This window comes from Pollicipes pollicipes, unplaced genomic scaffold (genome assembly GCF_011947565.3).
Source record: "Pollicipes pollicipes isolate AB1234 unplaced genomic scaffold, Ppol_2.1 Scaffold_5724;HRSCAF=6776_pilon_pilon_pilon, whole genome shotgun sequence".
In the NCBI taxonomy this organism is placed as follows: domain Eukaryota; kingdom Metazoa; phylum Arthropoda; class Thecostraca; order Pollicipedomorpha; family Pollicipedidae; genus Pollicipes; species Pollicipes pollicipes.
In genome coordinates this window covers 19,076,793-19,104,292 of record NW_023596746.1, presented here as the reverse complement: position 1 = coordinate 19,104,292, position 27,500 = coordinate 19,076,793, and the positions used below count along the sequence as shown (strand labels likewise).

The 27,500-nt window shown below is 57.6% G+C and overlaps 1 protein-coding gene across 1 annotated transcript; it reads left to right on the top strand.

Annotated features, from left to right (window-relative positions):
• The first annotated feature begins 174 nt into the window (after positions 1 to 174).
• On the top strand, positions 175 to 27,243 carry LOC119102641 (serine hydroxymethyltransferase, mitochondrial). The gene is made up of 11 exons (XM_037226098.1): positions 175 to 478; positions 8,095 to 8,238; positions 13,712 to 13,791; positions 16,207 to 16,407; positions 21,279 to 21,483; positions 22,151 to 22,290; positions 23,134 to 23,299; positions 23,961 to 24,069; positions 24,806 to 24,952; positions 25,656 to 25,763; positions 26,291 to 27,243. Exons 1-11 carry the CDS (start codon positions 431 to 433, stop codon positions 26,419 to 26,421), a joined length of 1,479 nt encoding a protein of 492 aa, XP_037081993.1. The 5' UTR covers positions 175 to 430; the 3' UTR covers positions 26,422 to 27,243.
• The last annotated feature ends 257 nt before the right edge of the window (positions 27,244 to 27,500 follow it).

The following is a 27,500-nucleotide window of genomic DNA, read 5'->3' as shown; positions in this document are numbered from 1 at the left end:
AAAAAATGTCGAGAATTGACATCTTCTGGACTGAACTGCTTCAAATAAAACTTTTAGTAAATCCAAACATTTGGTACAGAGATATTTTCTGAAGAAAATACTTCTCAGCTCTACCACTTCTGCTGTCGACATTTATGCCGCGTGTTAGACAGTATTTGATTTTTCGTGTTCTGATGCTGTGTGTCTATTCGCGGAGGTCGTGTGTGGAGGTGGTGGGTGCCGGTAATTGCGTTTAAGGCTGTCCAGCAGCGTATATACTGCTTTTGAAGCGTGTTTCGTGCATCCTGCACTGCTCATAGCCATCTTCAGCTGTAATAGGACAGAGACTTTGGTAAAACAAGGTGCTACTGCGGGCTGTGGCGCGCTCGAACCGAAGAAGGGATCTATTTCGCATTGCTTTCGGTGGTCATCTGGAGCGTCTTTCGGCAAGATGATGTCCATCTATAGGACCCTGAATCTTGCGCTTTCTGGCTCCAAGGTAAGTTCACAACTGTACTGTTGGTTTGCAGAAAGCAATGTGTTTGTACTTACCATGGTTGTGAAGAATTGTGTGCATGTAATGCCTTATTGGCATGCCAGTATGACAAGGGATATGCTCCTTATTTTAACTAGTTTTTAAATGAAGCAATTACAACGCCCCTGGCAAAGTGATTTTGAGTTAGTTTCACAACTCAGTTTTCTCACTAACACCCACATTCATGGTAAATTGCCACAGCAGCACACCCAGGATTGTGACAAACAGGGGGTCACACATCATTGTGACGCTCTTTCATAGAAGGTACTTATATTCTGGTCCTTAGATTTTAAGATCAGTGGTGTTATGCTGCATGCATTTTTGTAGAAACATCGTAAGAACTGTTAAAGTTGTATGCATTTTGGCCTGGAAAACATGTCAAATAAACTGATACTGGCTGCTAAATGTCATCAGAATAAACACAAACTTGGTTCCCAGCTTATTTTTGGTTAACCAGCTGTAAGATCAATGGTATTAAGCTGCATGCATGTTTTGTAGAAACATCATAGGCACTGTAAAAGTTGTATGCATTTTAGTCCGGAAAAACAGGTTAAATAATCTGATGCTGGCTGCTAAATGCCATCAGAATAAACACAAACTTGGTTCCTAGTTCATTTTTGGTTAACCAGCTGTTCTGTGTGGTTAGCCAATGGCTGATGACTAGTGCAGATTGTTTGTCCCAGAATTGTTTCCAGGTTTTAATATCCTAGCACTCAAAATGCATTAGGAATGTGGCACACAAGTATTAAAATGTCACACACTCAGTAGCGAAGGAAATGACACGGAGGACGGCGGCTGCACGTAAAATTACCTCCGACAATTGCGCGTAAAAGTTCAACTGTACATATCCGTCTGCTACTCTAATCCTGGGGCACCAAGGTCAATAGAGACGGAGCCTGAGTGAACGTGGGTGCCGAGGGAGGAAAACAAGGAGGCTCCCGTCAGCAGGTATAGGGTCCTCAGCACAAGCGGAAAAAACCAAGACTAGCGTGGTGCGCCCCTAAACGGTCGATAATACCACGGCAGGCTGACATGTAAGGCCCCAGTCAGAGCACAGAGCCCTCAGAGGAAAGGGAATTGCCCAAGACCATGAATGAGTAGCCATGTGCGATCAAGAGTGGCCGGTTGGGTTGACGGAAGGAGCCTCGATAGGAGTGATGAGTCACCCGCAAATAAGATCAAAGGGAAAGGGCCCTCGATCAAAGAAGAGGGCCCCTGAGCATCGAATGGCTTAGTACCTTGCCTTAGGTGGGCCCTGGCGACAGCACAAGGCTCTCCGAACAAGTGGAGATAATCCGACGCCAATGTGAAGACCCCCTGAGCAGTTAAGCGTAACCCGTTATATGGGGCTCCAGACAAAGCGTATAAAGCCTTTCGGATGGAAAAAATTTCGTGGAGGAAAAACTGATCGATCGAGAGTGCTCAGGCATGTAAGCAGATAGTGTCACAACAGCAGCGTAGGTCCCTACGAGAAAATTTAAAGATGTCAAGGGCGACGTGGAAGGTTGTCCAGCGATCTAATTGGCCTGGCAAGTGGACAAATAGGGCCCGAGCAACAGCGTAAAGCCTCTGAACAACGTAATGAGCCTCAAAATCTCTCTTAATCCACACCTTGATCAGCTAAGAATTAACTTTGTCTGCTCATGTGCTCTTCACTTTCGCTTACACCTGTTCTTGGTCGTCTGCAGCCCCAAAACGACCAATTTTGATCTGTTTTGTGTTAGAAAAGTGCGCCTGTTCCGCCGGTTATGGCCCCTTCGGAGCCTATCGGTCCCCTCGGGGCTCAAGGGGGCATGGTCCCGTGCCTCCCCCGTCCCCCTCTGTATTCGCCACCGGCCTGAGCAGCTTAACAGATGAGCCCCTGCCAAGAACTTAAAGCCATCCATTCAAGTAGGAAGTAACCAAGACAGAATGGAGGGCCTCCGAACAATCGAGTGTGCCTGAGCAGGTTAACGAGTGGGGCCCCACGAGAGCGTAGGGCTCTCAATTCAAAGAAGAAATACCCACTACACGATGTGGAAGGCCTCTGAACGATCGAGTACGTCAAAGCAAGAGAAGACATGGGGGCCCCGACAAGAGCGCAGGGCTCTCCATTCAGAATGTGAAGAACCCAAGACCCAGTGTGGAGGGCTCTCGGAAGATCGAATGTACCCGCGCAGGTTATCAGATGGCCCCCGACAGGAGCGTAGGGCCCTACATTCAGATAAGAGGTGCCCAAGACCCAGTGTGGAGGGCCCTCGAAAGATGGAGTGTACCCGAGCCGGTTATCAGAGTCCCGCGACAGGAGGTTAGGGCCTTACATTCAAATAACCAATGCTATTTGAATATAATGCGTTGGATATCCACGAGGCCCTTAAAAAATTCAGTGTGCCAGAGCATGTAACAAATGGGGGCCCCGACAATTGTGTAGGCCCTTCACTGAAATAAAAAGTACCCAAAACCCAATTTCGAGTGGCCCGAATGACCGAATGTGCCCAAGCAGGTCAACAGATGAGCCCCCAACAAGAGCGTAGGGCTCTAAGAAATTAACAAAGATTTTGAAAGGTCCTAGACGAATGAAGAGGACCCATGAGCATCCCATGAATGTGTCGGTGGGTTAATCGAGACCAACATGAAGGGCCCCTGAGCAACTGAGAATATCCCGGCAGGCTAACATATGCGGCCCCCGGCTATAGCGTACAGAGCCTCTCGGGCAAATGGGAAAAGTCCTTGGAAGGCTCCTGATTAACAAGAGCGACCCGGTACGGTAGCAGGAAGGGCCCCAGCAACAGCCCAGGGCCGTCCGGGAAACTGTAACGAAGGTAAGTGCAGCGTGGAAGGCTCCTTAACAATCGGCTTGAAACCGCGAGTGAGCATATAGGTCGCCGGAAACAGGATAGGGTTTCTGGATAGCGTTATGAGCTTATTATGTCCCAATCACGACCCTGTCAGTCAGTGAAGAATAATTCGTGTCTACTCGTGGGCCCTTCACTGTCGGCGATTGTTCTTAGACGCCTGGAAGCCCAAAATGCCCAATTTTGTTGCGTTTTGTACAAAGAAAATGCGCATGTTCGGTCGGTTTTGGGCTCCTTCTGAGCCTATGGGGTCCTTTTGGGGTCCCAAGGGGGCATGACCTCGTGCCCCTCCCCCTCCTCTATATCCGCCCCTGAGTTGCCATGATCTTGATAGTTGTGTTTTGAACTGTTACTTGGTTTTGCAATTGTTAACAGAGCATCGCCTGTCTCAAATGACATTTTTTCCGGCATCCACTGAAATTCCACTGCTAGTAAAATGTGTTGTAAAGCTACCAGATCCGAAAAAGTATTTGCACGCGGAGTACCAAGCTTACGCATCAGAACACTCGTACACATCAACAGATGCTGTGTACGCTCGGCCTGCGTGGTGTCGTATTTTAACTCCACATGCATTAGACAAAAAGTCGCAATGATGCTGGGCAGCAGTGAGCAAATTTTGTGGTCATTCTTTTAAGTCCGATGAGGTGTGAGTTTCTGCATTTGGTACCCACTGATCCTGATCTGTGATTAGGCTGTGACTAAGTCCTGCTCCATGAGCGCAGGTGGGGGCGGGCGCGCAGGGGACACGTGCTCCAATGTGGCTTTAGCTTCACCAGATCTTGAACTGCTGGGCATGGCCTTATCATGGTATTTTTTCACTGCAGTTGTGACTTAGCTTCTCAAAACAACCCTGCCCGTTCTGTCACCAGAATGCGCCTCATAAACTTTTAGAGGCTGCGACGCATACATAGCTGGCAGTGAAAAACCAGCCGGTCACTCTCCTGGCCATTGAACGCCTCACAATGGGCTGACCACTGTCCAAACTGTGGACAAATTCATGCAGGCCGAGGACGATGCTGGAACAATACCCCATCGGTAGTGAAACGCCTCGTTTCAACCAGTCTACAAAACCTGATGATGTCTTCATATCCTACACAGTTAAAGCAGGTGCGAAAATGGTTTCAGTTTCGCAAACAACGTTGAACACTAGATTTGGCTTCGGCGTCGGCCTCGTTATTTTAAACTGATGGGCTCGGCTTGGGCATCGATTTTCTTCAGTTCAAAACGACTGGTTTCGTCTTAAGCATCGTGTTTACAAAGTTCGAAGTAACTGGCTTCGGATTCAGCTCCGCGGCTCACAAATACGACGTCACTGGCTTCTCCGGTTTCGCAGACTCGAACTTCAAAGCCACTGGGCTGCGCTTCGATTTCGGCGTCACATTATTGCCTTTCGGACTCGGATTGGGCTTGGGAGCCAAAGCCTGGCTTCGTGCCCATGTCTGGTCACCGGATGACGGGATCCGGGAGTGGCGTAATCCGTACACGCTGTGTATGTCACTGGATGACTGAACCCGGGTGTGTCGTAACCCGTACGCGCTGTCACTGGATGACTGAACCCAGGTGTGTCGTGAGCCGTACACCCGGTGGGTGTCACTGGATGACTGGACTTGGGTGTCGTAACCCTGTGGACGTGCTCTGCCTGAATTATAAGGATTATAAGGTGTTTGTGTTCCTCAGCAGAGGCTGGCAGGGAAACTGCACGGCCTTGGCATTCGAGAAACGCTGCTAAATTAGATCGCAGCCTTCTTGACTGACCGACTGACATCCCACGACAGATTGCACAAGATCGGGCTGGATCCCAGTCAGAAGTGGCACCCCGTCTCAGACACGTTCAGAAGCGGCACCTCGTCTCAGGCACATTCAGAAACGGCACCCCATCTCAGACACATTCATAAGTGGCATCTCGTCTCAGGCACATTCAGAAGCGGCACCCCATCTCAGACACTTTCAGAAACGACACATGATGATTAACGGACAGCTGGACCCGGCCAACGAAATTTTCAGATACCACGCTCGTCGATCCCAGAGGGCTATTCTGTGAAAGTACTAAACCCGGAGCACACGCAAGAGTACGCAGGTTCAACTGGAATGCCCAGACGGCATATGACTGGAGCTCCGTGCACGCCGGCCGGTCTTATCCCGCCTGGTCTGGTCTTATCCCGTCGGGTGTTATCCCCGGCAGCCAACCAGTTTCAGAAAGTGCCTGACGACGTTCGGCCGTTTATGATATACTGATGTAAACCACAGTATGAGACGCACATCTTAAGAGCTTAACAAGAACGGATGCATACAGGCCTTTGGGCTTTAAAAGCTCCGCCATCACCAGGTGAGGTACCTGGGATGTTCTCTTGAAGGAAAAAGTGTATTCCTGTGGATTTGATAGCTGCAATCTTTCAAAGTTGGTTCATGGCCATACGACAATCCCAAAATGACCAGAAACGGTACGAGTTTGTTTTGGCGGGACCTGGGCTGACTGTCTGGAATGCATGTGATAATTATGGGTCTTGTCTCATTATGTTGTCCTGCAATTTCAAAATTGTATTCTCTCACTTTGCCTCTAAACTTAAAGGTGCTTAAACAAGGTTTACGCACCTTGGCAACAACGTCAGACAACTGCGCTTCGGTGCCCAATTTCCACAAGACCTTATCTTTGGAGGCTGTGCAGGCCGCGGGCGCGCTCCGAAGGCAGACGAAGCATTACCCAGTCAACCAAATCAAGGCCCGATGAATGTATAGCGCGCTTGCGATCTCCATGGTAACCTCCGAGGCGTACGTTACTCGTTAGAGGCTCGATGAGGTCGGAGCGCGCAGGCCACGCCTGGGTTCCAGATTCAGCGTACCGTAAAGGGAATGTTCCATGTTTGAAGGCATTGAAGCAGGCATCGAATGTGATGAATAAGCTGGCGCATAACTACTGATATGCTTTCAAGTGTGAACCGCTACCCTAGACAACACAATTTTTCTATTTAACCAACACGCTCCTCCAGGCGTCGTCGTTTGATTGCGTCATCGTACCCTGCACCACATTGATTAAGGGCCAACTTACGACCATTTTATCTGGAATAATGCTCACAAACACCAAAAATGAACGACTTGATTATATTTATAAAGACCTTGATCGTCGCCCGTCAAGTGAAAAAGCAGGATTTGAATGACGTTATTATGGCGTCATGGATACCAGTCTGACCTTTAAATAGTATATACGAAAATGTCCACGCGTTTTCCTGGAACGAACTGAACGTTTTATTCCCATTGGAAGTGTTCCAGCTTCAACAAAACCCAAGTACCTGAAATTATATAACTTCTGAGTTTGGTCTTCCGCCATAACTCTTTGGACTGAAACGTAGCCGTAATGCCGTAATGGTAGGTGGTAGGTGGTATTACTACCCACGTACCATAATGTAGATAGGTGGCAATCGCCCCCATTGCGCCCATCTTAAAGCAAACCTGCAAAAATGTTTCTTCCTAAAAGGGAGAACTATCAGAAAGGGGAATGACAAAGGATGCGAGAGATTATGCCGCGACCTTTTTATTTTTACGTAATTCATTTAGCGATGGTTCGCATCTATGCCTTTGTGATCAAACCTCTTGCTAAGCACAGCTTGTTGCGTGTGCCACGAGCCCCCCACCCGAGCCGTTCCGTCCAGCTCAGTGGTTAACTTGGTCTCCGCCGTGTCCTCAGACAGGACCGCACAGCGTGTTACGTGCCGCACAATGCTGTGGGAACGGCCGTCCCGGGCTGAGGATGACCTTCGCTGACCTGCTGTCCACTGACCTTTCCTTGTGGGTCCGGCTGAAGTGTGCGCCCACTTTGGGATTCGTACCGCGTGGTGCTGGATGCCGAGTCAACATATCTTCCAGGTCATAACACCGCTCACAGGCATTCCCTGCTTCACAGGCCGTCTGCGACGCTTTACATATGTAACTCAGTTGGCATTTTGTTGTGTGTAAGAGACAAGGAGTCAAAGTCCGGCCCAGCTTTTGCGGAAGATAAAGGGATTTCGCCCGCCCAAAAATCGTGTTTGAGTCAAAAACATTGGAAAATGCAACGTAATTTCTTGATTCAGTTCATATGTTATGTCAGAATTTTTACGCCTTGCTCTGTAAGAATTCCACAAATCTTTGGCAGTACCATTGCAGCAATGCTAAGCCTAAAGTTTTGCAAATTCAACTTGTGCGTGATTCCACGCCTCCGCGATCATTTCCGAGTCCGGCTGCCAGCGCCAGGGGGTCGACGCCGGCTCTGACTTCGGGCAGCGCAGCACACACTTGACTGTATTCCGCGTCAGGCTCAGGACATCACGGCCTGGTTTCTTAATTGATTCTGGCGTGGCCAATTCCGGCGACAACATATGGAAGGCTAAACTGGCGTAAGGAATCATGAAACCCTTTTTCGGTCGTAACGCTATGGGCGCTACGCTCTCATAAGGGCCATCATGTTGGCATTACCTACTTACCGTTACAGCATTCTTAGGTGAAAACTATTCATGGGTTTTGGAACAAAAAGGGAAACCCTCTGACACAATTTTAAAGGCTAGCAGCGGGATAGTGTTGGAAGATTCAATGCCTGAAAAGATAGACAGATAGCTGGAAGGCGTGCGTGACTGCGCAGCAACAATCCGCCAAAGTCGTATCGGAGGTTCGGCGCCTGTGGGCGCCGGCAGCGGCGCCAGCTGGCGACTCCGGCCGGCCGCGTCCAGTGTGTGTGTGCGCGAGCTGGCCCTGACGCCGTGCCGGTGCCGACAGGCCGGCCTGGGAGGGGCGGCGGCGCGCCTCTCCTCCAGCTGGACCGGCCGCGAGGCGCTGCGAGACGACGACCCCGAGATGTGGCAGCTGCTGGCCGAGGAGAAGGACCGCCAGCTGCACGGACTCGAGCTCATCGCTTCCGAGGTAAGGCTGACTCCGCCGCGGCCACCTGGCGTCTCGAGCACCGCCCACGGTCCTGTAAATTCTCGAGTACAGGGCGCTGTCACTGGTGTCTCGAGTACCGCTCACGGTCCTGTACGCTCTCGGGTACAGGGCGCTGTCACTGGCCATCTAGGATGGTCCTCGCTGTCCCTCAGCCTCGCGGGCTCACGGCACAGCTACGGGCCATGTTGTATGTTATCCTCAGCCCTTCGACGTCGCCGGTGCATGGCATGATCACCGATCTTCGGCCGTGTTTCGCTGGTCCTCACATTATAGTGAGCGCGCCATCCTTTCCGTGCTCGGGCATCCTGGCTCCTCTGTGTCTTTTATCATCTCAGTCATCCACGTCGCTCTCCTAAGTCTACAACCTAATGGAAAATCTGCAGTGTCCGGATGCGGACCGGGAAGAATTTGCATACGACCGTGAGCTCAGCGTCGGATTGAGGATATGCCGAGTAATAGCATCTGATGGAGAATGAGTTACACATCATGTTGGGTCCGGCGCGAGCCAGATGGGGGAAATCGTATTGGCTCAGTATGATTTAACTATAACCCGTGGAATAACCAGCGGGGTAGTGGTTGTGTTGAACATGATCAGACTTTCAGAAACATGTATAAACACAGCGTATGCCTGGAATCTCTGGCTGCCGGACAGTTGGTCTTACTTAGTATTCTGGGCGCCATATGACCAACGTAGTCGGTGCGCCCCAAAGCCCAAATCATCACCATCATCACACTTTGTATTCAAACACACTTGTGTTTTCGTTTCATATTAAACAATTCAGAGAAATCAAATGAATGTCATCGCCTCCCACAAGTTAAAAAGTAATGATTGTTACAATTTCTGGTTGCAAACCTCTGCAGCCAACTAAGAATTGGTATTCATCGTGCGCTCAAAGGACTCTGCCTTCATGCGTCGAGCAGAACGGCACAGCCGATCGGCGCCCAGCTTGCCATCCCGCTCTGGACGGGTCCGCGCCGGCCCGATCCGAGCAGCGCCGTGTCAGGGCCTTCCCGCCTCTGAGCCGGCCGGTGGGCTCGGAGACCGGACTGCGGCCGGGCGGGCCGGGTCTGCGTGCAGCGCCGCACTGAACCGGTCGACGGCAGGCCATGGGCTGCTCGCTGGGGCCGCCGACCGGCCGTCACGCTGCAACCAAGGTCACTCGCCGGCGGCCGACGGCTCCGCTGCCCGGAGGAGCGGCCGCGACTGTGCCCCGAGGCGCCGGCTCCGAGCGACTCTGGCGGCCGGCGCGGGGCAGCGGTCGGGGAGGCCCGTACTTTAGGTTAGGCATGCCATTTAAGGACTTCTGGGCTGGGCATGTGCTGGGCTGTTCAAGGCTTTCGCGAAAAAAGACGGATAAGACTCCGTGACGAGAGTCGTGGAGAGAAGTGTGTTTTTGCCGGCTTCGAATCCGTCTGGCGCACCGTACGGCGAGCCTTGGTTGTAGTTTGTCGAAGTGGAGCGGTACAAATTAGGCGCGATGGCGAAGAAAGCTGATTTTATTCAACAAACGTTGAGATAATCCCGTGTCAAATGTCATTTTCTTTTCGAGGTGTTCAGTGAGGGTCGCCCTGCTATGGTCCGGGGTCCCGCTCACTTCGGACGGTTGACGTGCACTGCACACATTGCTAAGAGGTCCAGCTGATGTCTAGCGCGCCCGCAGGTGCTCCCACTGGTGCTCAGCCGGCTTCGCAGCCGGGCCATGTGAGCTGTTTTTACCAAGACTTCCGGATGCCTCATTTTGAAACATTTTGAAGTGACGCAAGACATTTTGTATAAACTTGGTATACCAGGTATTCCCACTTAATGTGTTAGGACTGCGTATTCTCGTCTGGGCTAAGGCTCTGTTTGCCTGTTCTTAACATTAACCTGAATTAACTGCCGGGTAAATGTTTCCCACCTTTTGCAATTCCTGTTGTATCGGGTTTCCTTAGCGTGAGTTGGTCCTATCCATTCGCTGGCCGCCCTGTTCGTGCCTGCCATAATTACTGGACGCTGCTGGACAGCGCCGGAGCTAACCGGACTGCACCGGACAGCGCCGCACCGGGCCGGAGCGGACCGGTGCGCGCCGCCGCTCCGCCGCCGCTGGACGGCGCGCACTCCTCCCGCCTGCCAGGTGACCACTGGCCGCGCGCAGCGGAGCCGCCGTCCTGGTCAGGGCTCGTGCGGACGGCAGCGGCGGCCGCCGGCTATTTATAGCGGCCGCCGCCACCGCCGCCGGCCATGGGAGAGGATCGATGCTGGCAGCGGCGGCCGGCCTGCCGCCGGACTTAGGGGAGGGGCACGCAGCGGTGCAACATAGACCGGGTCGCAGCCATCCGGCCCCACCTGGACTGGCCCGCAGCCAGACAGCGCGACGGAAACGGCTCCCCACCCGCATAACATATCATCAAATGGTAGGCTTAGCAAGGCTAGCACTGTTCTGTGCAGTGACAGGGAACGAGAGCAAGACGTGGCAGTTGCCTGTATCTGTCTCCCTAAGACATAGGCTCAGAGCATTAGCAGTGTGGTACACCGCTGTCGGCGTCGGGGGCTACCTTTAGTGCACCGCTGCTGTGTCGGGGAGCAGCCGTGTCGAGGTGCTGATCAAAGGGAGGGACCGGGGGCCATGACCCCTCGGCGGTGGAGACTCCTGACAATCCTGTGCAGTGACCGCACCAAGGGGGCTCACACGGAGGCGCCGATGTGGGCGGCGTCGCGCGCGAGCCTCGGCCATCGTCTGGGTCTGGTAGCAAGTGAGGCCCCTGTGCACCGAAGGCGCGAATGCAAGCCGGCAGTTGGCGGACGCCGGCGTTGCGGTCGGACTACCCGTTGCCCTCCAGCGCTGCGTGGTTCGGGGCCCGCTGCAGTGTGACGCGCTTCCTCCGGTCCGTGGCGGTGTTGGGCGGTACACCCAGACCTCAGCAAGGAACATCTGCTGAGCGGTGGGGCCGTAGGGCGGCAGTTGGAGCCCGGCTAGGGCGTCTGTGCGCATCAGCCCAGACCTCCTCAGCATGGAACATCTGCTGAGCGGTAGGGCCGTAGGTCAGCAGCGGGAGCCCGGCTAGGACGTCTGTGCACATGATGCTGTAGATAAGGGCGTTCGAGTTTTCTGGCAGCTACGTGACGACGCGCCTCGCCTCGGCCGCTCCCGCGAGCCAAGGCAGGTGGAGAACACTTGCCCTTAAGGAGTGCGCAAGCCATGCCAATCATAAGTCACAGCTCAGGCGAAGGCTTGCGTGGGCGGTGTGGAGACATTGACACGAAACGTCGCCGATCGGCACTGCGTGAAGCTGCAAGTTGTCATGCAAGCGATCCAGCACCACCGCCAAGGCTATCGCATGTTTTCAAAATATTTGACGGAGTACGACGCCTTAAAATAACACCGATGTCGCAAACTGTGGAAGTGGCATGACAGAACGTGAATCTGACATGCATCACTAGACGACAGGTGACGAATAAATATCCACGATTTTCTGAACTTCCGTGTCCAAATCGTCGCCAGTTAAGTGTCAACGACTTAAACTTAAGACAAGGTTCTTAACGAGATTCAAACTCGGGACCCATGCATCTGTCACACGGGTTCGCAGGCCCGTGTGCGGGCGACACCACACGAGTTACGTGCAAATCGCTGATTTCTTGACGGTAGGGGCGATCTATAATGTGGGGTGTTTATTGCTTTCTGTAAGCAACAGTTATGTAATGACAATGCTCCTGGCCAAATAAAAAATGTGCAATTTTAGAATCATTTGCACTCTATACATTTTAGTGTGTGGCTCCCAAATCCTAGGTGGCTCATCCCACCTTAAAGTCATCTAGTTTTCTGGATTTATTTTTAAACAACAGCAGTCTCGGGTCGGTCCAACAAAAATATAAGAGCTGCGGGCCTATTGTGGGTTGCGAAATCAGAGATTTCATGAGACCTGAGAAGCGTAGAAAATGACGATTGCGTCCGCCTGTCCTGTTGACAGTTGGGATCGGAAGGGCGTGCTTACGTTTGTGTAGGCCGTTATCTAGTTGTGGTGAACAAACATACAAACATAGCTTCTTGCCTACCAACAGTATTCTGTTCGCATCGCATTGCTGTCCCGTTTCCTTTTCCTATCGAGATGGGCTGCATGGCAAAGGCTCAGATAAAGGGTACGTCATTAATACCCGCTATATGTGAATACAATCTTTGTTTTGACAAGGCCAAGGTACATGACCGGAGCAGTTGAGTGCTTCTAAAACTTCCGTAAAGCTGGGCACTGGTTGGTCTCGGCAGCACCATCCGACGTTAGCAACACCACCCGACGTTGCGACACCACCCGACGTTATTAATATCACCCAATGTTAGCAACACCACCCGACGTTAGCAACGTCACCCGACGTTAGCAGCGCCACCCGACGTTAGCAACACCACCCGATGTTGGCAGCACCACCCGACGTTAGCAGCTCCAGCTGACGTTGGCAGCACCACCTGACGTTAGCAGCACCACTCGACGTTAGCACCACCACCCGACGTTAGCAACACCATCCGACGTTAACAACACCACCTGATGGTAGCAGCACCACCTGACGTTAGCAGCACCAGCCGACGTCAGCAGCATCATCCGATGTTAGCAGCACCAGCCGACGCTAGCAGCACCATCCGACGTTAGCAGCACCAACCGACGTTGGACCTCACGACCTTGATTGCGCCTGACCGCTGTTGTGTTTGGCCCTGCCGTCCAGCCCGTCTCCTATGAACTCGAGTCATGAGGAACGACCAACGCCTGCCTTGCATAGCTTGAGAAGGCGTGTAGGGAAAGGTGGGCGGCTACCGTTGGCCATTGCAACGACGATTAGTGGATGCATTAGTCAGCAATCCAGCAGTTATTATGTCCTCAAGATGTTGCGCTGCCTTCGGCTCCGCTATATCTGGGTGTCGGTCTGCAGCCATTCAGCGCGGGTGCATGTGTGAGGTGAGCGACAGATTGGCGCCAGATGTGTGGAGGCATCTGCTACATCACACAGGTGGAATCCGTCGACGGTCATGATCTGCGCCGTTTAAAAACCAATGTGTCGCTTCGCTTTGGTAGGTGTCATGTGAAAAGTGTAGTGGGGAGTATCTGAGATAATTGCGATGCCCAGTTATAAATCATGGTTGTTTGAATATATGGAGCACTGCGTGTGAATTTATCGGCAGTAAAGACTGCTGCCATATGATCCAGTATCCACAACGCCCTATAGCCCAGGTTGGTGTCATCCACAATTATATCACTGCACATCACTGAGCTAAACTGGAGTATGCCGATACCGATGCAACTAGGCAACTATTGTCAGCATCGGCGTTGTAAAGATGAGCTAGTGTCCGAAGGCAGCCCGTGCTTGTTCTCAAGTGCGCGCCTGCGTGCAGTGGTAGCTCTTGCTGTTGGCTGCGGCCCGCAGCGTCAGCCCCCGGCCTCGGTGGGTCGGCCGTGCTTGTCTGAACCCACACGGTGGCCTGTGTTTCAGAACTTCGTGAGTCGCGCCGTCCTGGAGACGATGGGGTCGTGTCTGCACAACAAATACTCGGAGGGATATCCTGGCCAGAGGTGAGCAGACCATCCGCAGACGGCAGGACATGTGCACACGCGGAGGGCATGTGTTAGCGAACTCGGATTAGACCAGTGATCCCGGAGAGAGAGCTGGCCTTCGGTCGCCCGACATGAGAGGTCGCCCTCCCACACGTCTGCTGTACCACCGCTGAAAGGATGGCACCCACCGTTTGCTCCGGAGAGACTCCCTCTCGACACGCCCACCGCTGGGCTGGCACCGGTGACCGTCCGAGGCGTTCCTGTTCACAGTCGTGCTGACACGGCCAAGTGTTTCCACCGCCTCTGCTTCGTCAGCCCACGCCCCAGCCAGGGTATCTCAAGAGCCGGGATGAGCCAAATTTTTTACGGCGCCGCCGCCGCCGATAAAAAGTCGTCATGGCCTCGCCGCTGCCGCAAAACCTCCGAGGTCTCCGGTTCAGGGCCACCACGTGTGCCGCGTGTCTCACCATGCCACGTCGCACGCTGCCGGGGCTGGCTCCCGTAGGAGCCGCGGGGGCCGTCTGACCAGCTGGTCCAGCCTCTTGACGCCGTTGGCAGTCATCGGCCTCGTGTTCGGCCACTGAGCGGCTGGTCCCGACGGTGTGCCAGGGATCGGCCGGTGTGTGCGGCGCGGGTTCCAGCGTGCCCTGCGCACCGCCGCCGCCACCGCCGCGTGCTGCCGTGGTCGGTGTCACGCCAGAGCGGCCAGCTCTGATCAGCAGCTGTGAGGGGTCGGTGGGAGGAGGTGGCTCCTCTGTCGTGATCGGCGTCACGTCAGAGCGGCCAGCTGTGATCAGCAGCTGTCAGGGGTCGCTGGGAGCGGGCGGGGTGGCTTCTGTGCCGTGATCGGCGTCTGATCGCAGCGGCCGGTCAGAGCGGCCAGCTGTGATCAGCAGCTGTCAGGGATCGCTGGGAGCGGGCGGGGTGGCTTCTGTGCCGTGATCGGCGTCTGATCGCAGCGACCGGTCAGAGCGGCCAGCTGTGATCAGCAGCTGTCAGGGGTCGCTGGGAGCGGGCGGGGTGGCTTCTGTGCCGTGATCGGCGTCTGATCGCAGCGACCGGTCAGAGCGGCCAGCTGTGATCAGCAGCTGTCAGGGATCGCTGGGAGCGGGCGGGGTGGCTTCTGTGCCGTGATCGGCGTCTGATCGCAGCGGCCGGTCCGAGCGGCCAGCTGTGATCAGCGGCTGTCAGGGGTCGCTGGGTGCGGGAGGGGGCGGTTCTGTGCCGTGATCGGCGTCTGATCGCAGCGGCCGGTCCGAGCGGCCAGCTGTGATCAGCGGCTGTCAGGGGTCGCTGGGAGCGGGCGGGGTGGCTTCTGTACCGTGATCGGCGTCTGATCGCAGCGACCGGTCCGAGCGGCCAGCTCTAATCCGTGGCTGTCAGAACTCAGAGGTGCGGGGCGCAGGTGGACCTGTCGCGGTCGGTGTTACGTCAGTGCGGCTCGGCTCCCGGACCGTGACGAGTCGCCTAGCGGGGGAAGGGGGCAGGGGCGGGTGACGGGCCCACCGACTGGCGGTGCCAGTGGAGCAGCCGCCGGAAATGGCATCTCCACTGACCCCGGCAACGGCACGCCAGCGGCGACGGCGGCGGCCGGGCGCCACGGACACTGGTTACTGGCTGGAGCGGTTGTCGTAGCCGGGCATCACTGGAAAGTGACGAGAAGGGGCCTTGGTGCCTGGAAACTGGCCGGCCGGGGACGGCGAGTGGAGGCTGCCGTAGCTGTAGTGTGACATCTGACCTCTGTGACCTGTGGTGTGACATCTGGCGGTCCTGGGTGGCCGTGCGGCTGCGGCCCGCTGGCGACCGAGCGTGCGACGCCGCGTCAGCTGACCCCGAGCGTGACGTGACGGGGATCAGTACTCCGGCCGGGCGCCGGCAGCGACCGCCGTCGGCTCCGGCGCCCGGCGCCGGCCGGCCGTGGCGGCGGCTGGCTGGCCGGCCGGGCCTCCCGCTGTTTATGTTGACTGCCGGCCGGGAACGCTCTGGCTCGTGTCGGCCGGCGCCAGGCAACGACCGATCTCCGAGTGTTGGTCGCCTGTCCGCGAGTACGGCAGAGGTCATAGCAAGGGGTGTGTCCGGGACTGGCGACCTGGGCCCGCACCCGCGGCGGCGTCCTGTTCCCCGCTGGCTAAGGCGCACGCAGTCTGAACAGTTCAGATGCGGCAAGTGCATGCTGTGTGTGGGCTTGACTTTGATTCATGAACCGGCGCATTAATACTTCGATAAATCTCATGGCCTGTAGTCGGAAACAGGCCGGCTGATTTGTCGTGAATCTGCCGAGTTCGCCCGGATAACTTGGTGTTTCGTGGTGCGCTCTCGCTCTGTTAGGTGACCTGCCAGCTCCTGCTCCTGATAACCCGCTCCCGATCGTCAGGGCGTCCCGGCGTCGCTACGAGCGCGACCCGTCCTCCTGACGCCACGCCGCGCCCGCAGGTACTACGGCGGCACCGAGGTGGTGGACAAGGTGGAGCTGCTGTGCCAGGAGCGCGCGCTGCAGGCCTACCGGCTGGACCCGGCCCGCTGGGGCGTCAACGTGCAGCCGTACTCGGGCTCGCCGGCCAACTTCGCCGCCTACACGGCCGTGCTGAAGCCGCACGACCGTCTGATGGGGCTCGACCTGCCCGACGGCGGACAGTGAGTGTACCGGGTCGCGCTGGGTCACGGGTCATGTGGGGTTACAGGGGTCACGTGGTGTTGGACCGGCCCGACGGCGGACAGTGAGTGCTCGGGTCACTGGGGTCACGCCACAAGTACCGCCACCTTCGACTCTTAATTGCGCATCGACAACAACTAACTCATGCAACAGTCAGCACAACTAGCGGGCTAAGTAACCATAAAACAGACATGCAGTAATAACCATAAAGCTTTGGGGTGGCTACAATGCTCGTTTTGCTTCGGCTGGGCAAGCTTTAGGCCGCATGGATGCGGCTGATGCAAGCTAGGCTGTCGGGCCGCCAGCCAGTGACGCGCCGCAAAACGCTATGAAAACGTCTACGATTGGTTAAGTTACCAAACTGTGGGCACATGTGTGAGCTCATCGCTAGTTTCTCGCGTCAGGGCGTAGTTATTCTTGGGCCCGTCTAATGTCCAGAACCGTGGATGGTACGTCATCTGGAGAAGGTGTACCGATGGCTAATCGTAAGCTGGCCCAGTGCTGTGTGAAGCAAACCGGGCTATGTTGGATACTGCCTTGTTTTTGCTGCGTGCTGTAGCCGGATGGTTCAGTGTTGGGCATTAGTCATGGTGGCTGTGATACGATTTCGTGGGCTGTGCAAAGTATGGTCACCAGCCGCCATGTCCTCCCCGGGGGTGTGGCGGTTCGCCCGTCGGTCTCGGTTCCAGGCGGCTGGTGGAGGCAAACAAATGAAACAAGCAGACCTTGGATAAGCGTCTTTTTCTTGGAACTTTGCAAACATTGGTTGGGTTACTTTTCAAAGATTAGGGAGGATTTTGCATTCCACGCCCAAAAGTAGCACCAATACCAATTCTGACCCCTTGCAGCAATCATTAGCCATCAACAGTCACAGAATCCGCTAGTCGACAAACCTCCGGTGCTGGCTCGTCCAGCCGGCGGGAGTGGACTCAACACTTTAAAGCCCGTCAGTGGCCCGTTAAATGCATGCGATTTCTTTTCAATGGCATACCGAAACCCCTGTTGTAAACATGTGGTGCCATGTCGCGCTCCAAACGCTTTCGTGAATTATTTCACCAGCCTTGCAGCGGACCACAGTATCCCCCTCCTCATCCAGCTCAGCCCGCAGCGTTCGCTTATGAGGCTCCGCCACCGCTGGTTCTGCGCGCGTACACTGCCGTTAACTCGTGGTGCAACGTCTTGGAGTTTTGCCTGATCCTCTCCGGTGTAAGTGGCTATGAAACTCCGTCCAGGCGTCTGGATTGCTGGGGTTTTCAATAAGTGTCGTCCATGCGGTGGTATCACAAAGCATGACGCCGCCCATGATGCATTCCATTGTAATCCAGGCACCTGGCTCGCTGTCCTGCTGGATCGGTGTCAGCACGGTTCGAAAAATAATTATCGAGTTAAAACATAAATGTGTGATGTTTTTGTTTTCAATGAGTGTGCGTGGCTTTGAGAGCTGTTTGCCCATGGTCGTGTTATGATGCTACATATTCCTGGTTGCCACTTTAATCTTCAGTTACGTAGAGCATCTTAGGAGATCACAGGGGCGTAGCTTCTCAAAATTGGTTGCTGGGGCGGGGGGGGGGGGGTTGAACAATGAAAAAAGGCTCAACCAACTCCCAAAATATGCCGACAAACAGGTTTATCCTCAGGTTTATCTCTCTTTCTTCCCAAACTTTGGCGGGTTGGCCCTAGTTGTCCCGGCGGGGGGGGGGGAGGTTAACCCTCCCACCACCCACCCAACGGAATGGGAATATATACCCCTAGTAGGTCAGTCTCAGCACATGCTGCATGGAAAGCGTCGACGTTCCGCGTTGTTTGTGTGCAGCTGACGGCGCTGCGACAATTTTGACTCGCCGTTAGTACAAAGAGTCTGAGACCACGCTATTTTGTAACACCATGAGCAGCTGGGTGAAAAGCTGTCGGTACCGCAGCTGCGTAGGGTGACTGTGATCCATAACACGGGTGTGTGCTTCCCTTGTGCCGCATGTGGGCTCCTGTCGCGGACGCCTTTTTTGCTGACACACGGTCCGGGCTCGGGCTCTGCCTGAGTGACCGCCTTGGTGTGTGATGACGAGTGGGGTCGCCGTCAGTAGTGGCCTGCCATTACATTGTCTGCCATGACCGCGCGAACACCGCTGGCCAGCGGACGCCGCGTTCAGAAGCCCAGCGGAGCTCCCACGACTCCGCTGTCCTCGCCCTGTCTGAACGGCTCACCCGTGGCAAGGCTGCGGAGAGTTTGGCGCACTGTCTTGAGACGAGTATTTGTTGTCAGCGTTCAGATGTTCGGATAGTTGTTATATTTCATCATGCTTTTCGAGCATCCCGAATTTCAACGCTCTTACCGTGCCACATTTGCAGAGATAGGTCGTTAAATGGATCGTAGGCCGAGAACATGTCAATTGAAGATGGAAACTCATTGTTTAAGTACAAAAACTCCACGAATTGCCAAACCTAGCTTAAATAACACGGCTGAAGGGGGTTGGACCACAAGCCATTTGTTCAGGGTCGCCGCAGTTCAGGTTCGCCGTTCACGTCTGGGTGTCCTGCTCCTCGCTATCACGAGATCTCCAGCGTCGTTAGCCGCTCGAGATGTGCTCTGCGACGCCTCTGCAGTAGAGCGCTCTCCTCATACACGGGCTCTGTGGCAGCGCAGCAGGCCAGCGACGATCAGCGCTGCCACACAACAGTCATGCCTCAGCGCGCCGTGAGCTGAGCTGAAGGCAGCCAGAGTAAAGCAGCCAGAGTCATCGCACAAATGGCGATTTTATTGTTGCGCCGTTTGAGCTGTGGCTGAAAGCTCCCGTCTGCTGTCGGGATTTTCTCCTTGAGCTATCGTTTGCACGGGTGACAGGTCTTTTGATGGACGTGGCGTCTTTAGAGCCCGAAACGTGTTACTGGGTTGGTTGCTGCATCATGCTGTATTGAGTGTTGGAAAAGCTTTGAAATTTTCACGTGCTTTTCCAAAAGTTTGAATGTTTCTGGGTATCGGATTTTTGGTTGCGATGTTGCAACATTCGCTCACGCTGCATGGCCTTTGGAATACTTAAATAAATATTCTGTCGGTGGGTGTACACGCCTGGTTTTCTCGCCCGGCCGTTTCACGAACGTTCATCACGTCGAACCCCAAAATTGATTTTAAAGCGTTCCGAAAGAACGCTACAAACGTTCACCTTGGTAAACGATTAGGGACAGCTATCAGGACTAAGATACACATGTTATGACCTCATTGCATGAAACACTGACGAGTTTTGAAGCATTTGAAATGTTTTTAAGTTTTTCCATGTTGTAGCAATGTTTCACCGGCTCAGAGCATGACCAATGTTTATTTGTCCCAGCCGCTGGACGGTTTTAGGCGCTTTTTACGCTGCTATCCAGCGTGCCTTTCGTGTACGACGTACTTCAGGAGCATGTTTACGTCGCCGGAAACGATCAATGTCAGCCTCTTATCCGCGACTGTCGGGCTGCTGGAACAATGGTGTCCCCTTCTTTCCAGCTTCAAAGAGCGGGAAACCAAATGTGTTCAAGGTGCCGGCTCCAGCCTCAAGCCAGTCTCAAAAGCTGGGTCGCCGGGCTGCCAGTGAGAGGTCTCGCAGTCTGGGCCGTCGTGTCGGGGCGCATGCGCAGCAGACGCGGGCTGGTGCCGCCCCGTTGCCCTAGATCCCGGGCAGTCCTGACCCGTCTCCCATCAGTCCAGAGCTGCCTGCGCTTGCTGTTAGTCTCCCGCTCTTGGCCGAGCAATGTTGGATGATCCTATGATGCGTAGGACGAATGGCCCTGGCTACGTCAGGCCGTCCACTTTGGGAATCCAGCGCAGGCTGGAGGTGCCATCCGAATGTTGACCGATCTCTCGTCTAGGGACGCGTTGCGTGGCAGTGCATCACCTAACGCTAGGTGCTGATGCCCTGGCTGCTTGCTTCTGGGACGAACAGCTGCTGCTGCGGACAGCATGTGTTGCGGCATAACGCCTGTGGGTCGCCTCGTTCCTAACTCTTTCCCCCCGTATGCGGTTCAGCGCTGGTAACGCGTCGTTTGAATGACACGTTGTGGCAGATTTGGCGTGCGTTGTCCCACATTGTGCCATTTTGGGGGATATGAGGGGTACCGCCGCCGCCTGGTCCAATCTCCCCATTGGTGCGACCCCGTATTGTCGGTCATTGATCGGACCACACCCACCACACTCCGCTCACTGGATCGCTCCTTCCAACGTCCTTAGCGTCAGTGGCAAGTCACAAGTCCGAGACACGGACACCTGGTACGAGCTGTTCACGTCACACGCCGATGATGTGTTGGCGGGGCCGTCAGTGCCTGCCGCTGTGGCCGGTGCCGCGCTCGGTCTGGCCGTGCCCCTCCCCCCCCCCCCCTCCCCACAGCTGTACTCTCCCTCACCACCCGCCGCACCCGGTCCGGCCGGTCCGTCCCAGTGGTGCTTTCCCTCACCACCCGCCGCGCCCGGTCCGGCCGGCCCGCCCCAGCGGTACCCGCCCTCACCACCCGCCGTGCCCGGTCCGGCCAGTCCTCCCCAGCGGTACCCTCCCTCACCACCCGCCGTGCCCGGTCCGGCCGGCCCGCCCCAGCGGTACCCTCCCTCACCACCCGCCGTGCCCGGTCCGGCCGGCCCGCCCCAGCGGTACCCTCCCTCACCACCCGCCGTGCCCGGTCCGGCCGGTCCGTCCCAGCGGTACCTTCCCTCACCACCCGCCGTGCCCGGTCCGGCCGGCCCGCCCCAGCGGTACCCTCCCTCACCACCCGCCGTGCCCGGTCCGGCCGGTCCTCCCCAGCGGTACCCTCCCTCACCACCCACCGCGCCCGGTCCGGCCAGCCCGCCTCTGCCGCCTCCTCTCACGCGCCATCTCCTCGCCCGCAGTTTGACGCACGGCTTCATGACGGAGACCAAGCGGATCTCGGCCACGTCCGTCTACTTCGAGTCGATGCCGTACCGGCTGGACCCGTGCACGGGCACCATCGACTACGACAAGCTGCAGGAGACGGCGCGTCTCTTCCGGCCCCGGCTGGTGATCGCTGGCACGAGCGCCTACTCGCGCCTGCTCGACTACCAGCGCTTCAGGCAGGCACGTCAGCCACCCGTACCTTCTCTTCCAGTAGGCAGCTGTTGGGAGGTCGTCTTGCTGATGGCACCAGTGCTTTGCCTGTTGTGCAGGTTATTGGCTTCAGTAAGCTCGTTGTGTTTTCTTGGATATCAGTTTGAACAATAGTCAGCTTTATGTGGCTAAAATATCTTGTAGTTAAAAGTGTCTTGATTAAGTAATGTCTTCGAGAGCTAAGCTCGAAGTGAATACTCCCAAAGCTGGCCTTTCTGGCCGCTGGACGTGTTCGCGTGCTTTAAGGCTTACAGGTATCATTACTGCAGTTAGAAGAGAAACATAGTACATCTGGTGTGCAAGCGCTCGTTAGGTGGTGAAAAGGCGTGTCTGCCAGTGCCGTGCCTCATGCTGTTGATGTTTAGGCTGCAGCACTTCATCTGCAGCTGTCCCATCTGTTGATCGGTGTGCCAGCGTACCCGGCGGCCTCAGCGTATTCGACGGCGGACCGGCGGGCCGGCGGACCGGTGGACCGGTGGACCGGTGGACCGGTGGACCGGTGGACCGGTGGACCGGTGGACCGGTGCCTCCGCCGCCGCTCTGGCCCGCCGCCCCGCCGTTAGTGTTCCGTCCGGACCGCGCCGCCGGCCTCCTGTCCGTGGCGTCGGGTCTCACCCCCTGCCGCCGCCGCCCCCAGATCTGCGATGACGTGAAGGCGTACCTGCTGGCGGACATGGCGCACATCTCCGGTCTGGTGGCCGCCGGCGTTATCCCCAGCCCGTTCGACTACGCTGACATGGTCACCACCACCACACACAAGACACTGCGCGGCGCCAGGTGAGGGTCACCAGGGCCGGGACAGACGTGGTCACCACCACCACACACAAGACACTGCGCGGCGCCAGGTGAGGGTCACCAGGGCCGGGACAGACGTGGTCACCACCGCCACGTACAGGACACTGCGCGGCGCCAGGTGAGGGTCACCAGGGCCGGGACAGACGTGGTCACCACCACCACACACAAGACACTGCGCGGCGCCAGGTGAGGGTCACCAGGGCCGGGACAGACGTGGTCACCACCACCACACACAAGACACTGCGCGGCGCCAGGTGAGGGTCACCAGGGCCGGGACAGACGTGGTCACCACCACCACACACAGGACACTGCGCGGGGCCAGGTGAGGGTCACCAAGGCCGGGACAGACATGGTCACCACCGCCACGTACAGGACACTGCGCGGGGCCAGGTGAGGGTCACCAAGGCCGGGACAGACGTGGTCACCGCCACCGCGCACAGGACACTGCGCGGCGCCAGGTGATGGTCACCAGGACCGGGGAAGTGATCCAGACGGCCCGGTTGTGCCAGACGGCCCGGCCAGCGCGGCGCCAGACGGACAGGGTTGCACGGCGTCACACGGATGCGCCCCGGGCGGTGCCGTCGACCGAGCGGTCCAGCTGGCAGCAGGCAGGGATGTGCCAATAGTACCGTGGGGATGTGGGTAGGCAGTTGGTTATGTGAGTAGCCTGTCTTTGCTGAGCTGAGTGAGGCGGGGCACGTTCGAAGTGTCGGCTTGTAGGTGAGAGTGGGGTGGTGTCCGCATCCCCGGCGTCTCCCTGTGACCGAGGCCGCGCCGCGAAGCGCCGGCCGCAGCCGACTGACCGGGCGTGCCCACGGTCGGCAGGGCCGGCCTCATCTTCTACCGACGCGGCGTGCGCTCCGTGGACCCGAAGACGGGCCGCGAGCTGATGTGGGACCTGGAGAGCCGCGTCAACCAAGCCGTGTTCCCCGCGCTGCAGGGCGGGCCGCACAACCACGCCATCGGCGGCGTGGCCGTCGCGCTCCGGCAGGTCAGCCGTAACGTCACTGGTGCCGACCGTGGAGGCTTCATGCCACGGAGGCCAGCTGTGCTCAGGGACTTGTGCTTCAGTCTGACGGCGATTCGTCGCTTAGTCAGCTGGTGACTTATTGGGATGATGTTCTGACTGAAAAATGCGTCGGCTTTATCAGCAAAGAGGCTGTAATATTCGTTTTGCGAGCCTTTTATCGTTTGGGGGCTGCTCAGCTGGAAGTTGTGAAGCATGCGTGCGCGTGTGTGATGTGAAAGTCGTGAAGCGTGCAACTGCGTGCGCGTGTGTGATGTGAAAGTTGTGAAGTGTGCAAGTGCGCGCGCGTGTGTGATGTGAAAGTTGTGAAGTATGCAAGTGCGTGCACGTGTGTGATGTGAAAGTTGTGAAGTGTGCAAGTGCGTGCGCGTGTGTGATGTGAAAGTTGTGAAGAGTGTAAGTGCATGCGAGTGGTGTACTAGCGCCTGGCCACCGGCCCTCTCCGCGACGATCAGCGCCATAGGTTGTGCAGCTAAATGACTGGATGCGAACTGCCGGCGAAGCGAACCTAGTCCCTGCTACGGCAGGCACTTCCTCCACCTCCGTGTGTGCCGTGCGGCGGAGGCGGCCCGCTGCTCTCCAGCTGTACCGGCTCGCGATGACGCAGCCTGCCCGGTCGTTACAGGCGCAGACGCCCATGTTCCGGGCGTACCAGGAGCAGGTGCTGAAGAACGCCAAGGCCATGTCGGAGGCGCTGACCAAAGCCGGCTTCTCGCTGGTGTCGGGCGGCACAGGTGGGTGGCACCCGGCCAGTCTGACCGTCACGGGCTCCCGTCCGAGCCTGTGCCGCCCCAGCTGGCCTCTCGCTGGTGTCGGGCGGCACAGGTGGGTGGCGCCCGGCCAGTCTGACCGTCACGGGCTCCCGTCCGAGCCTGTGCTGCCCCGGCTGACCTCTCGCTGGTGTCGGGCGGCACAGGTGGGTGGCGTCCGGCCAGTCTGACGGCCACGGGCTCCCGTCCGAGCCTGTGCTGCTCCAGCTGACCTCTCGCTGGTGTCGGGCGGCACAGGTGGGTGGTGGTGGGTGGTGCCCGGCCAGTCTGACCGTCACAGGCTCCCGTCCGAGCCTGTGCTGCCCCGGCTGGCCGGCCCGCCCGCCGGGACGGGCCGAGCCGCCGTTGCGCGCAGGACACGCCCATCTGTGCCGCGCGCCCTGGTGCGCCCCATCCCTCTGTTGCCTGTGGCCGCTGTGGGACGTCTGTCCGTCTGTCCCGCCGGCTGACCTGTGGCCGCTGTGGGACGTCTGTCCGCCCGTCCCGCCAGCTGACCTGGGGCCGCTGTGGGACGTCTGTCCGCCTGTCCCGCCGGCTGACCTGTGGCCGCTGTGGGACGTCTGTCCGCCTGTGCCGCCGGCTGACCTGTGGCCGCTGTGGGACGTCTGTCCGCCCGTCCTGCCAGCTGACCTGCGGCCGCTGTGGGACGCCTGTCCGCCCGTCCCGCCGGCTGACCGCCGTCCTTGCCGTCGGTCGGCAGACAACCATCTGGTGCTGCTGGACCTGAGGCCGAAGCAGCTGGATGGCGCGCGCGTCGAGATGGTCTGCAACCTCTGCAACATTACTGTCAACAAGAACTCGGTGCCGGGCGACAAGTCGGCGCTGAACCCGGGTGGCCTGCGCCTCGGTCAGTTCCGCTCCTGGGGCTCAGCCGGGGTCGGAGGAGGGAGGGGGGTCACGGAGTGTCCGGGCGTAGACGTGTAGCGTGCTGTTGTGGCAGGCGAGTCCTGATCGTGTTCGGACCGCTGGTGAGGGTGAGCAGGAATGTGCGCCTGACTTGGAGGGCGAAGAGACCAGGGTCATCCGAAGGGAAGCTTAATTCGGGTGCCTTAGCGAGCTTTTCGGGTCACGGAATACCGCCCTCGCCGCGTGTATTACCACATGTGTCGTCATCATCACTATCAGTATCACCATCATCGAGTGCCGTATTAAGTCTAAAACGTATGATCAGTTTGTGATGAAAGCGACATGAATGATATCAACACGCATGATGTCGACCCTTATGCAGAGTGTTACCATCGGATCCCAAGAGTTACCCGGTGGATCGCTCCGTGACGGTCGACACGCGGGTCGGCGGGGCGCCGGCTCTGCATGCGTCACCGCTGGCGCCCGCTGCGGCCGTCCCCTCGGTCCCCCCCCCCGCGGCCGCACCCCCGGCGCTGACCTGCGCCGCCCGCCGGCCGCACCCCCGGCGCTGACCCCCGCCGCCCCGCCGGCTGCACCCTCGGCGCTGACCTGCGCCGCCCGCCGGCCGCACCCCCGGTGCTGACCCCCGCCGCCCCGCCGGCTGCACCCTCGGCGCTGACCTGCGCCGCCCCACCGGCCGCCAGGCGCTCCCGCCCTGACCTCGCGCGGCCTGACCGAGAGCGACTTCGAGCGGGTCGTCGCGCTGATCAACGAGGCGGTCGAGATCGCCACTCAGCTCAAGACCAAGACCGGTGAGCAGCGCAGACTGCGCCCCCGCTCCGGCCGCGCCGGGAGCGCCGAGAGGACGCTGTCACACCGTCGTGGCGCCGCGTCTCACAGGGTGGTGCGCTGCGGCCTGCGGTGGTGCGGGCGTGGGTAGCTTTGTCCGCCGTTGTTGAGTTGTGGGTTTCGTGTGTTGTTGCTGGCGCCGTAGTTTCGGAGGCCGCCAGCTGTCGGAGGTCACTGTCTTTGCGGCAGAATAGCGCACGTGGAGTTGGCGCCTCACCTGAATTAGGACACCTGCCCAGCCCTGCTAGACTGAGGCGCCTGCGCCGGAGGACCGGCTGTTCGTGTAGAGACTGCATGACGGCGCCGTGCGCGTGACCCAGACACCCGTCGACTCTGTGTACTCGTGCAACTGACTGCAAGACAAGGGTGGCGTCCGCGTGAGGCGGCTCTTGGCTGGCTGCCCACTGTGTATAGATGGCGTCAGAGCGAGTGTGGCCCGGCTTTACCCGAGTCTTTGCTGATTTGCTGCCCTCTCTCTCTCTCGCTCCAGGCAAAAGTCTGAAGGACTACCGGGCGGCGCTGGCGAGTGACGCCGAAATCATCGACAAAGTGGCCGACCTGAAGCGGCGCGTGCGCCACTTCGCCGCACAGTTCCCCATGCCCGGCTTTGACGATCATTAAGGCGCGACCGGTGCCATAGCCGCTTCGCCAGCTCGGGGATTTGCGAGGCATCGGTGGATTGAAGTTGTAAAGGCGGCGCAGTGCCGTCATCGCGGTGCTGTAACGCATTGTCGGGATCGTCGCGAGTTTTGTGGTACATGATCTTTCATGTTTCCAAAAACAGACCTTAGGTACAGTATGTCGTAGTGTAGCTGCTTTAGAAGCTACCCGACTAAGTGTTATTTTGTGAATATTATTTTTACCTATTCCCTTTCGTAGAGGGTGGTTTCTATCATTCTGCTTAACCATGGCATCACTAAGTCATTTACGCCCCTGCGTTGATTAAACTAGTGCGACGGCTGGTGCAGAGCGTGTAGGAGGTCTGGGGTATTTTTAAGTGCGTAACGCCGCCCCGCCGGCGCGGTAACATTGTAATGGCCTCGCTCGCTGCTCTGCGGCTAGCGGCGTTCACTTCTGGCCACGCGCTGGCGCCTGGGTATCATGGGTAGAACTTTGTATCTCCGTGAGGAGCCATGCCCCACATGTTGAGCCCCCTCCCCCCCCCCCCCCCACACACACAGTAGCACCGCAGCTTCCCAAAGATGGACTCCGCCACCCCTACTGACGAAGTTACACCAGCGCTGGGTATTGGTGTGCAGTCGGCACCACGGACACCCAGCTGGCCCCCGCGGACTTGGCTGTGTTCTGTAAACGGCATTGGCATCGGAGCTTGCGGGTATGTTACATACCACTGCCAGGCGTATCGCGGTTGGCGGCGCACGCTCAGGTCAGCACTGCGCCGGGCTCGGCCGGCCCGACGGACGAGCTCGCTCCCGCCTCGTGCGGCGCCGCCCTCGGGAGCGACACCGCTCCGGGGCGGGGCGGCGGGCCCGGTCAGGCGGCCGCGCGGTGGCCGGCGCAGGACTGCCGTCTGTGGCGGTCTGATCGGACGGAGCGCCGCGCGGTGGCCGGCGCAGGACTGCCGTCTGTGGCGGTCTGATCGCTCGGGGCGCCGCGCGGTGGCCGGCGCAGGACTGCCGTCTGTGGCGGTCTGATCGCTCGGGGCGCCGCGCGGTGGCCGGCGCAGGACTGCCGTCGGT